Source organism: Lutra lutra, chromosome 13, assembly GCF_902655055.1.
Source record: "Lutra lutra chromosome 13, mLutLut1.2, whole genome shotgun sequence".
Taxonomy (NCBI): domain Eukaryota; kingdom Metazoa; phylum Chordata; class Mammalia; order Carnivora; family Mustelidae; genus Lutra; species Lutra lutra.
This window is the reverse complement of record NC_062290.1, coordinates 2676550-2692469: the sequence shown is the minus strand read 5'-3', so window position 1 is coordinate 2692469 and position 15920 is coordinate 2676550. Positions and strand designations below refer to the sequence as shown.

At 53.5% G+C, this 15920-nt stretch overlaps 1 protein-coding gene across 1 annotated transcript in view; it reads right to left on the bottom strand.

Annotated features, from left to right (window-relative positions):
• The window catches only part of SHC3 (SHC adaptor protein 3), a 96114-nt gene extending 86445 nt beyond the window's left edge, over nucleotides 1–9669 (bottom strand). The window contains exon 1 of the mRNA XM_047700584.1: nucleotides 9143–9669. Coding sequence (XP_047556540.1) covers nucleotides 9143–9598 — 456 coding nt within the window. The 5' untranslated portion in view covers nucleotides 9599–9669. The remainder of the gene's footprint in view (nucleotides 1–9142) is intronic.
• Nucleotides 9670–15920: the final 6251 nt, after the last annotated feature.

Sequence of the window (15920 nt, the reverse complement as noted above, 5' to 3'; positions counted from 1 at the left end):
CATTTACCCCCATTTACCACAGTCATCCCCACTCAGGACACCGAACTAGCTGCTTGGTCTTAGAAAGTGCCATCTGTCCCTTTGAGCATCGCTTTTCCTCACTCCTCCTTCTCCCTAAAACAAGCTGGCCTGGGACCCAGTCCTGGGCCTCTGTTGGACGGGAACACATGTTGCACCACAGGCCCTTTGCACGGAGCCAGCTGGACTCTCCTCGCCCCGAGGAAGCAGCCATGGGCTGTGCCTGCGCTAGAGAGCCCTGGGGCTGGCCGGGAGCCGTGGCGAGACCTGCGAGACAGCCCCCACCCCATTCCTGCCATGCCGATCTCAGTCTTCTCTCTTCATCGCTGTCCACCTCGCCGGGTTTATCCATCTCATCGATTTCTTCCAATTGATTTTCTGTTTTTCATTTCATTGATTTCTGCCTTTACCTTTGTGATTTCCTTCCTGCTGCTTTCTTGCCGTATACTTTCTTCTTCTTTTTTGGCGTCTTGAGAAACACACTTGGGTTGTTGATGGGAGAAATGTTCTCTTCCCGTGCAAGCATCTGGTGCCGCGCACGTCCCTCCCCTCTCTGCTTCAGCACACCCTGCGTACTTCGATATGTGGTGCCTTCATGTTCATTCAGTTCTGGGTATTTTTAAATTTCCTTTGAAATGTCTCCTTTGTCCTCTGTTATTTATAGGCATGATGCCTAATTTCCAAGTGTTTGGAGATTTTCCCGTTGTCTTCCTTCATGAATTTCTAATTTGAATCCATGCTGGATCTCGGTCATTTTGCTCAGGGTTGTTCTCCAGCTCCAGCTATGGTCTGTCTCGGCGGTGGCAGCATGGACACCTGATAACACGCTTCCTCTGGCGGGCTTCACCAAGCACTCTATGCGTGGCCTCTGGCTCCCGCATTTGAGCGTCTCTCGGTCCTGTATCCCCTGCTGATTCTCTGCGCGGAGCCCGGCAGCGGCTCCAGGCGGGCTGTTGGAGGCTCCCGCCGGCACTGTGCTAGTCCCTGTCTTGAAAATGGGGGGGGTGACACACATCATGGCTCGTGCTCTCCACTCGCCTGACCACCCCTCATGAAGATCCCTTCTAGTCAACCACGGCAGGACTCTCCCGTCTGTCTTCAATGGCTGCACATGGCCACAGGGTGCGGACGCATCAGAACTCACTGCCCACCCCACCCCACCCTGTCTATCACGGGACATTCACTTTGCGGGACAGCTGGCATCATCCCAGGGACCACTGCACCAGCCTTCTCCATTGCAGTTCTGAGCCCTGATGGCAGAGGCCCATAGGAGTCAGACCAGCGGCCTGTAGCAGGCAGTGGGCATGGAGGGTGGGAGGCAGAGGGGAGTGAGCACTGAGCCTTTCAAGAAAAGGAAGTGTGACTCTGAAAATCATGAATAATGCTGCTTAGAGATCACAAGGAACCAGTCGTAAGGAAAGCCCTACCCCCCCTTTTTGGATTTCAGGTGAAGATGAACTCACTCTCTATTGTGTCACCATATGAACCAAGGCCCAGATTATCCTCAGGACAGGGCAAAACTCTAAAAATAGCTTGAACAGCAATCCCACCAGGTTCCTTCTATGGGCGGAGTCTTACATGAAATCTACAGCTGGGATGTGAGCGGATCAGGGAAGCCAAGAAACAGTGAGGTCCACGGAGGAAGAATGTTAGAGAAATGGAGGAAGGGACGCATACCCTCGGGGTCCTTGCCCGATGTGGAAGGAGATCCCCCAGCAAACGCCAGCAACCAGCCAAGGGCCAGCAGCGCAAGGGCCCCTCCAGTAGATGGGGAGCTTCCCGACTCCGAGGCACCACAGCCCGAGCCCGACACATGGCGGATGATGTCTCACTTCCTTCTGACCTGGGCCACCCCAGCGGACCATTGTCCCTGTTCCTGGGCAAATGCCAGGCCCGCGCCCACCTTCAGTGGGTTTTCTGTTCTGACTCCCCCTCCTGGAGCATCCGCCAGCCCCTAACCACCCAGACCCCCCAGTCTCCCAGGACTGGCCCCAACCCCTGCGGGAAGCCTCCCTGCCAGCTCCAGGCTTGCTCCGCCCTCCCCAGGTGACCAGCAGCTTGCTGGCACGAACCTGTCTCTGTGTTTCCAATGGAACATCGTCTCCCGCTCAATGGGATCGTGTACTCCTTTGGGAAAATAGTCCTGAACCTCCTTGACAACCTGCAATGCCTTCACAGGGCATTAGTGGCACCCTCGAAACATTTCCTGCATTCACTGCCTCCCCACTGGTCTTTTTCATAAATCTGGTGCTTTCTTTGGAGGAGGGAGCACCAGGAAGTGTTCGGGAGGTTAGCTTTCTGTGTGGAAACGTCCTGGTGAAATCTGGCTCTACAATATTTGACTTCATAATGACCACTCACGGCTCTCATTAAGGCTGATCCTCTCAACGAAAGCTTCCCATAATTAGCTTCAAAGAGAACTCGTGGGCCTGCTAATTGTGCTTCCCATCGACGGGACAGCCTGGGAGGACCCTGGCTGGGCCATGCAGACATGCCTGTTCACAGAAAGAATAATTATCGAGCCATTTTTTTTTTTAATAGAAAAGAGTTCAAAATGTGCCTCTTTGGAGTTACATTCTTAATAGCCAAGTGCATGTGAACAGGCCCAAGGTCACCCCCTGACCAGTCCCCTCTGCTCTGTCTGGTTCCCTCTGGCCCTCGGCTACCTCTCTCCCTCTGTCTCTGCCACTGTCTGCCCACCTGAGGCTCTGTCCCCAGGTGGGTCTTGGGAAGAGCTGACAGACCACCTTCCCCACAGCTCCTGGCCTCATTGTACATGGAACCCACTTAAGGAGTGATGTCCCCCCTGGAGGGCAGGGACCATTTGATTTCTATCGGCTTCTCAGGGGTCCCAGTGGTAGGCACCTGCCAAGGATGGAGGTGACGAATACAAAGGCAAACACACAGAGCCTGGGACCCTCACGGAGAGATCCCCAGCTCACAGAGCTTGATTGGAATGAAGGCCGAGATGGGGAGAATGTGAGCGAAGGCCAGAGGTGCATCTGGTCTGGGGGGTCCAGCTGTTTCCTGTGGCCCCAGTGTTGGGGCTCAGGGGACAAGAGACAGGGCCAGACCATGAACGTCTGTGTCTCTTGCCGAGCAGCAGGACAGACTTCTGTCTGCAAAGCCCAGCAGCAGAGACGCTGAGACATGTATGTTACAGAGATAAGTGATTCGCCACATTAACAGAAAAACGTGAAAAATACCTATTTATTTCACTAAATGCTGAAAAAACCCTTGGTAAAATTCAACAACTATTTCAGATTTTTTTTTTTTCCAGATTAAACTAGGGTTACAGGAAACATTTCTTAATGTGAGTTCCACCCATCACCGTGCTGGGAGGTGCAGGCTGGGGACATTGGTGGCAGGCGAAGCCACACGGCCACAGCACCGTTTGTGGGGTTTTGACCTCAACTAAAGATCGGTCCCTGTGTGAGGCCCACCCACCCCGGAGACCGCCCCTGCGCTCAGTGCCCCGCCGTGAAGACATGCCGTATCCACCCCATACTGTGTATCTTCTATGCTAAAAGCAAATTTTTCTCTTTGTTCTTTGCTCTGGAAACATGCACACCTGGCCATTTCTCTCCACATCATCTGAAACCATCTCACTTCTGAATTAAATAATTCTATATGATTTCATTGGTCCTTGACGATTTCCTTTTAACACGCAGGGTCCTCACCGCACGTCCTCTGAACCCACAAAACATCCCGGGTAGCAGCGCTGTGCACTCTGGCCCCCCAGCAGCACGGTCTGAACACCACAGAGCAGGCCCCTCTCTGCCAGCCCAGGGAGCTCGGGAAGCAGGAGCTGTCCTGCTGTGACACCCGCCGTGACACCCAGCTGCCCACTTGCTGTGACACCCCTCACAACACATGCCATGACGCCCGCCATGACACCTGGCTGCCAATATGCCGTGACACCCACCACGACACATGCCATGAAACCTTCCGTCACACCTGGATACTCACCTCCATGACACCTGCCATGACACCCGCCGTGACACCCTGCTGCCCACCCGCTATGACACCCACTAGGACACCTGCCGCGATACCCCCCATGGCACCTATCGTGACACCCATGGTGACACCCACTGTGACACCCGGCTGCCCACCCACTGTGACTCCCCTATGACACCCTCCATGACATCTTCCATGACGCCCGCCATGACACCTGGCTGCCTGCCAGCCATGACACCCCCATGACACCCGCTGTGACACCCGACTGCCCACCTGCCATGTCACCTGCCATGATACCCGCCGTGACACCCGCCACCTCCAGAGCCATGCCACCCTGTGGGGCCGCGTCCCTGCGCCGAGGCACTGCATCCAAGCGAGGGGCTGTGGGCTTTGCACACCCTTCGGGGCGAGCCTATTGGCTGGAAAGCCCACCTCTTCTATGGGTTTGCACGTTCACTGCCCACGTTCCCCATTACCAGGACTTTGTTTAAAAAACATGTATTGTGCATTCCTCACCAGTAAGACACAATCAAAGATAAGCTTACACGTTTCAGGATTGAAGTGTGATCAGTAGCTTATCTTCCCCAGTATACTTCCAGATTAAACTAATAATTTTGTCTATTAATCTCAAAAGAATTTCTCAAACTTTTTCAAGCCATTTAGATAATATTTACATGTAAGCCACCCATATTATGAGATTTTAAAAAAAATTCTTACTCCACATCAAGGAACAATTTTGTTCATCCAGAACGAAAACAGAATTCAATCAATCCCACCATGATGACATCTCCCACCGTGATAATGTCTCATGGCTATACTTGAAACAAGTTTGCGATGACCTTTGCTTATGGTGTCACAGGAATACAGCGCTAAAACACGGAACATTTGAAGTATTCTTTTAAATGATTATTATTTATTTATTTATTTGACAGGGAGACAGTGAGAGAGAACAGAAGCAGGGGGAGTGGGAGAGGGAGAAGCAGGCTTCCCGCTGAGCAGGGAGCCCAACGTGGGACTCGATCCCAGGACCCCAGGATCATGACCTGAGCCGAAGACAGATGCTTAATGACTGAGCCACCCTGGTACCCCTATTTAAGGTATTTTTAACGACACTGAGGCAAGTGGAAAAAATACCAATTTAGAATAATTTTTAAAGTAAGTGCCGTTTATAAAGGCCATCTATAAAGAGCAATAGAACATTTATAAATAAAATGAATAATTTATACCACCCCAAATATCATCAGATTCGCAAATGGGAGATACAAAATAATTCTTAAAGGAATTGTTGTAAAAACAAGGCTTCGTTCCAGAAGAAAAACAGCCCACAGTATCAGGAGGAAAGTCTGCAGCGCTGCTTCTTAGAGTGTCCTTCAAAGAGCCCCTAACAGAGACCGTGGTGAGAGCAGACGGCAACCTGTAGACGTGCAAAGGGGCCACCACGGTATTTGGCAGCGGGTCACCGTTCCTGTCTGTGTTGAGAGTGACCAGTGAGCAACCCAGCTCACCGCTCCTCACTCGGCTCCCAATTCTTGCCGTGGGCACTGGAGTCGGCCCTGAATGCAGTCATCTCCTTGACCGTTTCGAGCGTGTAGCATAATGTGCTCTAAGGAGGAGCCCTTCTCCTAGGGACCCTGGGCGAGCAGTGTGCCCCTAGGCAGCCCCACAGTTATTGCCGCCCACCAGGCGGGTCAGAGCTGAACCTCAAGGCCATGCCAGCCTTCAGATGGCCCTCCTACCTTGGCCAGTGGCCTGTCCGTGCCTGCCTGTCCTTCCTAAGCGGTTCACTCTGCGGGCCTGTGCGCGGAGCACCCCAACATCACCTTCGGAACCTGTCGAGGACCAGCAGCAGTCACCATGGACGCCCAGCAGTAGTCCACTTGGACTCTGAGGCCAAGGACGTTAAGGTGGGCAGAGTGTAATCAACACAATTTCTATCTACCTTCCATGTCCAGATGTGGTTTTGAGATGGAATTGTCCTGAGAATATTCATCGTTTTTTTGCGGCTGTTTTACCAAAAGCGAAAACCAAGGGTCAGATACACCTAGTGCGTAAAGGACAGGCAGGCCTGGGTAGGGAGAGATGGGTAGGGGGTTACGGGACCAGGCTCCCAGTAATCCCCGATGTGGAGAAATGCCAGAGACAAGGGAACATAAGGAGACCCCCTTGTTGGTCTTAAATGTCATAGACAAGACGTTTTCATGATAGCTACAAGCTGACCACTGAAAGTATCAAAAGGAGACCGGTCACGGGTGTTACCAGTGGGGACCTCAAGAAGACTTAAGTTCCCTGGTCAATTTGCTATGAAAGACCGGCCCTAAAAGCCCACAGTGGCCACCCATTTGGGACCTCCTCTCGAGAGAGAGCTTTTTTCTTTCCTCCCGGTTCTCACCTTCACTTCATAAACTTTCACTTCACTTCACCCTTCTACGTCCACAAGATTCATTCTTGGGCTCCGTGAGATGAGAGCCCTGCACCACACAGCGCTAGGAGGGTACAAAAGTCCTGCCAGCGAGGCCTCCTGATGCCCATCCAGCCCTGGAGTCTGCATCTGGCGGAGCCCAGGGTCCTGGGGGCGTGTCAGCGGCAGACTCGCTGGGGGCATGCGGGACGAGTGAGAGCCACTGAGCTCAGAATTCTGCTGCTCAGGAGTGTCTCGTCTCTGAACTTCATACCCTTCGTTAATGAAACGACAACCTGCTGTTGGAATACTTTGATGTTTCCTAGGTGAGCAGCCCCCACCCCCAGACTCCCTCACAGTTTCCACTCCCATCTAAGCAGATGGAGTTGAAATATTTTTTAATAAAAATCGTGTAGACGGCATCCTCGGAGTGCCATAGCAGGTATGTCTACGAGGGGGAAATCCTATAATTACACAGCATATGGGTTTTCCAAAAAATAGGAAAACATGGGGGGGTCCTTAATTTAGAAATAAATTTAAATCCAAGACAATCATGAGTTCTTCCCCAAACCCTCAGCCTTCAGATTGACGGCTGCAGGGCAGGCATATAATAAACATTGCCTCTTTCTCTCTACCAGTGAAAAAAAGGCCAAGATACTGATAAAATTCTTCGAAGATCGGCAAGCAATACCGAGTTAAGAGGTTTTTTCCCGCTTTTGTGATTTTTCCAGAGGGTAAGTCCATGATGTTCAACTCAACACGGGCAACGCAGGAATGTGCCCCAGCAGAGTGCCGTGGGATCATGGGAATCAAGTGTGCACACGGGACATTGTCCTTAGCGTCCGACCCCCATGTCCTTAGTGTGCTTCCAAACTTCTCTGGGGAAGCCTGAGCTGATGTCCCCGCGACCACGGTTCACGGCACTGAGCACTAAGCAGGCACGCTAGGTGCCTCCGGGCACTGCCACCATTTACTGGGGGCACAATCGTGTGATTCCCCCCCAAACGCAGAGGCTCAGGCCAACCCAGCTTCAGCCCACAGGAGCTCTGCTGTCGCCGGGTTCACAACCTCACACCAGCAGGTTGGCCTCGCAGCCCCGACTCGCTCGCTTGGCTCCAAAGCCAACCACAACTGACCTTTGGAACCAGTTGCTCCTCAAAAACCAACAGCAAAGCCCTAAGCCAAGGGAATGATTTTATTTTTTTAAAGGAAAACTTTAAAGGCATAAGTTTGAGAATTCTCCCTCCGTTTGAAAACTACCTCCTATGTTCAACATGACAGGAATAGAGAGAGAGCTTTGCGAAGGTCTGTCTATTTTAAAGGTAGGCTCTTTTTCTGGTGCTTTTTAATGTTTCTTTTGTTTGTTTGTTTGTTTCAGAAAGGAGTCCTGCTGACCCACTGGAAGACATCTACTCCAATGGTTTCGCCTCAACGTTCTCAGGATTTTTTGCTTGATTTTTTTTCCTTTTTATTTTGGCTCCTGGTTATATAATTTAAAGAAGGACCACAAGGAGAATATTCACTTTCTTTTATCATAAACTCAAGCAGGCATGCATTTTTCATGCCGATCTCCATCCCTTCTGTAAAGCAAATGGGTCCATTTTCAGAAGGGAAGATGAAGACTCAGAAAGCAGCCTCAAACGGGTGAGAAGCCCCGCTCCTGCACCGGGGACCACATTCCTTAGTCAGGTCTGTTGAGACAGTTAAAGATAACCCACAGCTAACCTCTTCCTCTAATAATTTGGGCTCCCAACTGCCAAGATGCAACATTTCACCAGAGGCTGGGTCTGCTGAATGTCTGAACTGAGTCCATAGCTGATGTGTGGAGGCTAGACGCCCTGGCAGGCTTCTCCGCATGCTTGACGAAACACCGTGGACAGTGTGTGGGTTTCACCGCTTTTTAAACGCATAGCCGTGCTTTGGGGTGACCTGACAAAGAAGAGACTCCCAGCCCTTGCCTCTTTCTGGCAGATGTCTGCCTGGCCACAGGATGCAGGGACAGCTCACGACTATCCATCAGGCAGGAAGACATGAGTGAGAGGCAGGCCCGAGGACAGGAGCTGGGTGCTGGCTCTTTAAGCATCCCAAAATATTTGTATAAGGGAGGAATTTTATGGACCACATTGGGCATGATTGTATAATTCTTTGTGTTGGAGGAAAAACCTCCTTTCCAGCCAGCAGCTCCAGACCCCATGCTTTTAGCCTATTTAAAGGGAAGGCTACAGCCCCAGGGAAAAACAGTCCCAAATTCTCTTCTACTGCTGTGAACCAAAAACCCTTAGGTATGGAAGGAATGGCAGACACACCGGAGGAAACCTTGCTGGGTAGGAAAGCACTACCGGCTTACATAAAGCAAGGCAGCCTTTGGCCTGCACTGCTAGGAGCTGCGGGAACCGAACCACCCACCCTGCCTCCTGGGGCAGACACAGCAAAAGTAGTGACACCCACTGCGTTTCTCAGGACAGGGATGTGCGTTCCTTCCAAGTGTGTTCACTGTATGGGCCTGATGCCCACTTCCCCGGGACAGGGGCCCATGCCCAGAGGGCCACTGGCCGGACACATGGCACAGCCAGTGGCCAGGGAAGTGGAGCCAAGGAGAAAGCAGGCCAGAGTGAGGTCACCCACGGCAAAGCTTCTCTCCACCGGTGCGCAGCGGGCGCGTTGGCAGAACCCCGACCCCGCGGCCCCGCGAGCAGGCCAAGAAGGAGCGCGCGCCTCCCAGCCTCCGCGGCGACCCACCCTGCGGCCCGCGTCCGCGCCCGCACCCACCTTGACGACGTAGGTGACTCCAGCCCCCAGCACCTGGTCGCTGGCGTGCGGGGCGCGCGGCGGCGGCTGGTCGCCGGGCCGGGCCTTCCTGGCGGCGCGCATGGCCGGGGCGCCGGGGCCGGGGGGCGCGCTGCCGTCCGGGGCGGCCAGGCTGGGCGCGCTGCAGCTGCCCGAGAGCCGCGCGCCCGCCCGCGCCCTGGCCGCCGAGCGCCCGCGGAGGCCCGAGCTGGAGAGTTTCAGGTGGGACACCTTGTGGAGCAGGTGGCCCAGGCTGCCCGGCCCATCGTCGGGCGCCCGGCGCAGCGCGTCTCCGGACACCAGGTAGGGGGCCGCCGCCGGGGCCGCGCGCGCCGCCGAGACCTTGCCGCCGCCGCTCACCGACAGGTTGTGCAGAAGGTCGTCGACCGATGTCACCGAGTCATTCCTGAAGCGGTTGTACTTGGTGCGTGGAAGCATGCCCCTCCGTGGGCTGGCCGCATCCGCCCGGGCGCTGCAGGGGCGAGCGCGGCGGCCCGGCGGGACGCGGCGGCCGGGACAGCGGGGGACAGCGGCGCCGCCTCCCCGCTAGCGGCCCGCGCCGCCGCGGCCGCGCAGCCCCGGCCCCGCGCTGGGCTGCGGAGGGCGGCACGCTCGCGCCGCTCCAGGCATCGCTTCCGAAGGGGAGCGCCCAGCGGCTAGGGCTGCGCACAGCGAGAGCGTGACTCACTCCAGAGGAGACCCTTCTCAACAAAGGCCCGGGGAGCACTGCAAATCACTTCCTGTAGCGCACACACGCGCACACACGCGCGCGCACACACACACACACACACACACACGAAAGAAAGAAAGAAAAAGAAAGAAAAAAAAATGCATACACCCACTGACTGCACACTAGAGCCAATCAATTCTCAAACTGCTTTTTCTACCTTCCCAGAGATTCCCTTCCGACCTTTGGTTGCTCGCCTCCCCATCCCCCGACTCAGCATCTGTGCCAGAGGTCAGTCCGGTCCCTTCGGTCAGTCAGATGAACTTTCTGAAACCCCTTCTTCTCTGCTAAGGCTTCCTGTCCCCCGCTCAGCCCTCCGTGGGGGTCCCTGAATGTCTGACAGCCATGCGTTAAAATGTGACGAAGGCTTTTTAAGAATAAGATCTTCAGCCGATCCTCAGGAATTCTGATTTGGAAAGCACCAGCAATTGGTAAATAGCCAAAAAAGAAAAAAGAAAAGAAAAAGGAACAGAAAAGAAAAGAATATTTACTCCCAGGTGAACATAAAATACGAATTTCCTGGGTTTTTCTTTTTCCAAGTCAGCAGAGCAGCCATGACAAGTGTCTTTATAGCAATGCAGCTCCTCCAAAAAAAAAAAAAAAAAAAAAAAAAAAAAAAAAAAAAAGGAAGAAGAAGAAGAAAAGAAAAAAGAAAGAAAGAAAGGTCTGCACAGAGCTGGTGAGGATGTGTCCCCTGCTAAGGACAACAGCCTTCCTCAGTCAGGGTTGGGTTGAAAACCTGCTTCCAGAAAAGAAGAGGACCTCTCTGAGGAATGGTAGCCGGCTCCAGACATCCATTCCAAACAGGGGGCTGGGCTTGAAGCTTTATCCCAATTGAATGTGCTCGAGGTCTGGAAAAATGCCTACCAAACGTACAAATACATTTCAATGTCCCTTCTGTTGCTGCCTTGCAACCCTGCATGAAGGAAGGAAGAAAATGCAGCTGCTCTGGTCACACAGAAAATCCATTTTAGGAGTCAGCCTCGGCTTCGAGGGAGAGGCAAAGGCCTCCTTCCTCTCAGCGAGGACAACGGGGCGTTGGCGGCCCCCAGAAGGTCGGCGGAGACTCAAACCCTCCGAGCCCTTGCACCCGGGGCTCTGCCGGTCTCCGCCATGCTTGGAGATAACCCACCGGACACAGAGAAACCACCCTGTGTGAATTGCCACGCAACTCTGTGCAAGCAAAAAAATTTATCTCCAGCACCCTGCCTTCTCCCACCCACGACTAGGCGTGTGCCCCCGGAGGCACCAAACCCAGCAGAACTTTATGGCCCAGGTGCCCAGAGGGCGGCTCCTGGCCGACAGGTGAGGCCGGCTGCCTGGATGCAGGAGCGCAGGGCCGCGGCGGCTACCTTCCCCGAGCGCAGGCTCTCATTCTCGCCCTTCCCCTTGCTCGCTTAGCAACAGCAAGTGCACACCCCATCCACGATGGTGATGGTGAGCGGAACTCCCCCCAGATCTGAAGCAAAAACGCCCTATCATTCCCAAACCCCGCTCTTCATTAGAAGCAGACAAAAACAGCAAAATGTGAATGAGAGGCTGTTTGTGTGAATGGAAGGGCTAGCAGCGAGCCAGCGATTCTGTGAATGAAGCCGGGCCCTGCGAGCCGGCGCCAGGCAATCCCCTGGCTCCAGCGGCCGCAGCCAATGAGCAGCCGCCCCGATGACTCATTGAAGAAGGCTTGCTCAATAGTGGAAGATTCCATTTCAATCAAAGGCGGGATCTTTATTCCAACGGCAGTGTGGGAAAAAAAAAAAAAGGCCAGCCTGATTACAAAATGCATGGGGGAAGGCAGGACTGTCATGGACAGCAGAAAAACTAGTTTTTCGAGAAAATTCAAGAACCATTGTTCAGCTCCCAGTGTGAACAGGACGGCCTCTGTTGGAGGTGAGCTGTGCCCCAAAACTTTCATTCAGCAGTTCATTTACAAGCAAGAAACAACCATGAATGTGCCACTCGGTTCAGCATTTATCATGAATGTACAGGAAACGCACATTCAAACCCTAGGCATCTCGCCCTCGATTCTTTTTGTGAAAGGATCTTCAAACATACATGCACGTCCTGAGTCTCCAAAGAAGGGGGAAAAAAAATCCAAATCTCCATGGTTAACCCTTTAGCCAACAGGAGATTTTTTATTCCTTTTATTATGATGAGCCAAGTGGAGAGAAATTGGCCATTTTAAAATATCACAGTAATAGAAGTGTACTGCATATGAAAAGATCTGTAATCAAAGAGTCTAATTAATATTCCAGGGATGCAGTAGAACGGTAAGACCTCACTTTCCGGGAAGACGATGGGGGCGGGGGTGGGGGGACCATGGAGACAGAAACTGTAAGCCGAGCAGGAAACCCACACTCTACCTCCCAGGCCATGCCCGGCGCCCTCGCCCGGGCTGCCCCTGCCTACTCTCAGGCTATAATGGTGTAGAGACCGAAGACAGAGGAGATTTTCATTGTTTGGCAGCACAGAAGGAAAGCAAAGGAAGGAAACCACTATAAAATCAGCCTTCAGACTCAAGAATGCCTGAGGTCATTGACAGTAGCTTTTCCAGAATATTGTGGTTTCCAGAATACTGTGGTTTCCCTTTTTAAAATCTATTCACTTAAAAGTGTATTGTTTTTCTATTGATGTCATAATCCCAAGATCAGTGGTTTAAAATGGTGTTTTATCTGCCAGTGCTGCAGGCAGAAATCCGGCATGGGTCACCCGGGGTAGAGTCCAGGGTGGACGGCAGTGAGTTCCTTCCAGAGTTTCTAGGGGAGAACCCCTCTCCTCGCCTTTCCTGCATCTAGAAGCTGCCTTTACCTGCCTGAAGATGGCTCACGAGCTGGGCCCTGGGGACGGTGGCTTTGCTCCCGAGATGGTTTCATTCTACCTGGAGAGGCAGAAAATCTGACATTATCACAATAACCCGGTACACTACGCAACAACTTAAATGTATGTGGGATATGAACCTTGCGCAGTGGAGCCTGCTGACCTTGGCCGCAGGATGTCAGGGGGGACCTCAGCGGGGGTGAGGGATTTCTGGGATCTTCCAGGTACATGGGGGCGAAGAGATACCTCCAGAAGAGGGGCTGTCTGGGGAGCAGCCCAAGGCCTGCACAGCTCAGCATTTCCAGAACCCATGTAGATGGTCAGATGGGGGCAATGTTGGGAGGCCAGGCCACTGAGACAGCTAGACGTGGAGGGTGTGGCTATAACTCGTGTTTCCCTCATGATGTGGGATTGGAGGCTGCATGGTGTGGGCAGGTTTGTATTTTATGTGGACACCTTGAACAGTAATGCGGGGTGCTCTGGGGAGTTGAGATGGTGGCAGATAACAGCACAGGTGAAACATGATGGGGTCTCAAAGGAAGGCAAGGGCAGTGGGATGGAAAGGAGTGGGTGGGCCCAAGATAAGGTGAGAAGGTTGAATAAGCGGATGGGGCAAGTGAACAGGTCAGCTTGTCTGGAGGCAGAGCTGAGGCAGAGTCTGGAGTAGCAAGAGCTCCATGGGAAGCAGGGAAGGCCACAGAACTGGGCCGAGGGAGAGGTGAGCCTGCAGAGCCCCCTCCTGGCTTCCTCAATCCTCACTTGTCCTCACTCAGCAGCCACCAGAGCGTGGCCATCCACCCAAGTCCCTCTGTAGCTGAGCTCCTGAGGGAGGGGGCCATGGAGACCTCCTGTCTCCTCACACCCCTGCAGCAGGGAGGAGGACTGCTGGGGAGGAGTCTGGGCAGAGTCCTCTGCTTCTCCCAGGGAGAGGGATACAGAGCAAAGGCCATGCTTCTGATTGGACGGTGAGGCTGAGTGTGTCTCATCCATTGGGACACGGAGTGCAGGTGGAGGAAGGAAGGTGAGGGCTGGGTTCTGGGTGCGTGGGAGTGGCACATCCGTGGAGAGCTGCCCCGTGCTGAGGAGTAGAACTTGAAGGCCATTGGCTTGCAGGTCATGCTGAGCTCTTTGGTTATTGGTGCACACTTAGGAAGGAAGAGGGACAAAGGGGGATCCCAACGAAATGCCAGGCTTCCAGGATGGGAGCTGAGAAAATGTGACCAGGAGTTGGAGGCATGTGTGGAAGCCTGGTTGGATGGACACCCATCCAGCCAACCATGTCTTAGCTTGGCTGCTGTGACAAAATGCTATAGACCGGGCAGCTTTAACAACATTTATTCCTCCCAGTTCTGGGGGCTGGAAGCCCAAGATCAAGGCTCCAGCAGGTTGGGTGTCCGGAGAGAGCCCACTCCTGGTTCCTAGAGGGCTGTCTTCTCAGATGTCCTCACACATGGCTGATGGGGCAGGGGGCTCTCAGGGGTCCTTTTATAAAGGCACTAATCCCATTCTGGGGCCCCACCCTCAAGACCCTCTCACCTGCCAAAGACCCCACCGCCTCACACCATCATATTGGGGGCTAGGTTTCAATATGAATTGGGGTGTGGAGGGAACCACACTGGTTTCAGGAGATGATCGGTGATGGTTATCCTGAGCACTGTTGCAGCCGTAAGTACTTAGAGAATCCTGTGCCAGGCCCTGAACACCTGTCATGCCCCTCAGCTCCCATGGTCTGTGAGATTGTACTTAGATCCTGTTCTGCACAGAGAGAATCCAGGGATCAGAGGGGTTTATGAAGTGAGCCAGGGCCACACAGTGTTAGGAACTGGCCAGGCTGCCTGACTCCAAATCCACGCTTATGGCCAGACCCTCACCCAGTTCAGAGAGTTGGGTCAGGTATATATTGAGAACCGTGACACTTCAGCAAGGAGAATGGAGGGGCTACCACTTAGGTCACAGGATGGTGTCAACCACATGAGAGATGAGAAATAGATGAAAAAAAAAATCGTGCTTTCCAGAAGGCAGAATGAAATACAAGGGAAGATCTGAGGCCATGGCTAGAGGTATAGCATGGAGTGTAGAGCAGGTGATGGAAGAAGGAGAGATGCATTTAGGGGGAGAACAGGATGGGAAAGATGAACATTTAGGGAAGGGGGAAGGCCAGGACGGTGGGCAGAACTATCACCCCAGAGGGGATAGGTTAGAGAGGGGGGAACTGGGGACCTGATCATCGGGGTTGAGTAGGACACAGGGATTCTAAGGAAGAGACCTGGCTAAGCAAGCACTTCCAGGGGTGGGGTTGAGGGAGTCCAAAGGGCGGTGACACTCCAGGGATTCCTTACATCCACCTTACTGTCTCACTAAGGGTTCTTCCCTCTCCCACCTATGGCGCTGATGGAAGACAGAGAAATCTCTGGAGCCAGTGGAATTCCAGCTGGGATTTTGGAGGAGAGCTGATGGGAAGGCAGAACCAGTGATGGGAGGGAGTGGAGAGGAAATGCCCCATCTTGTCTCTCACTCTCCCATCTCCTGTAGGTGCCTTCTCTTTGCCAAACCCACAGGAAGCCAGAGTGCAGGAGCCCGGCAATGGCAAGCTGGGCAGGGCAAGAAGAGCTGGATCCCAGATAACTTTCTCCGTGGCCATGGTAAGCAGTCAGAAGTTCTTTATGCCTGACTTGGATGCTGTACCTGGTTTTCTGTACAACACAAGAAAGTGAAGTTTGTACTTAAATCGTGAGAAGGGTTCATTCCGGTTGAGGGGGATTTGAGTTGAGTGGTAACAGAGGATGCCACCAACCATGAGGAAGAGGACCGTGTTGCTGCAGGCAGTATGTGCCCCCCCAACTCTGCGGTGCCCCTCAGGGCAGAGGGCTGTTTTTCTCTGATAGCGTACATCTGCCTACACATCAGCTGGGAACAAAGTGAATTGTTGGCTGGAGACTCATCCAAGGATGCAGGTGGGGGAGGAAGGGCAAGAGGACAGCAGGCCAACAGGGGTGGGCAGGAGGCTGGAGAGAGGAAGGACAGAGATGCAAGTGGCCACTGAAGGAGAAGCAAGTGCAAGCCCAGGGGTCTTGAAGGCCTGGGGAGGCAGCAGCCTGGTTTCTTGGGGATGCACATCCCAGAGAAGTGGATGGAAGCAGAAAGTCCCTGGTGGTGCCCCTGAGGCATAGGTGGGGAGAGGAAGCAGCCACACCAGAGGGCCGGGGTGGGGTGGGTCTC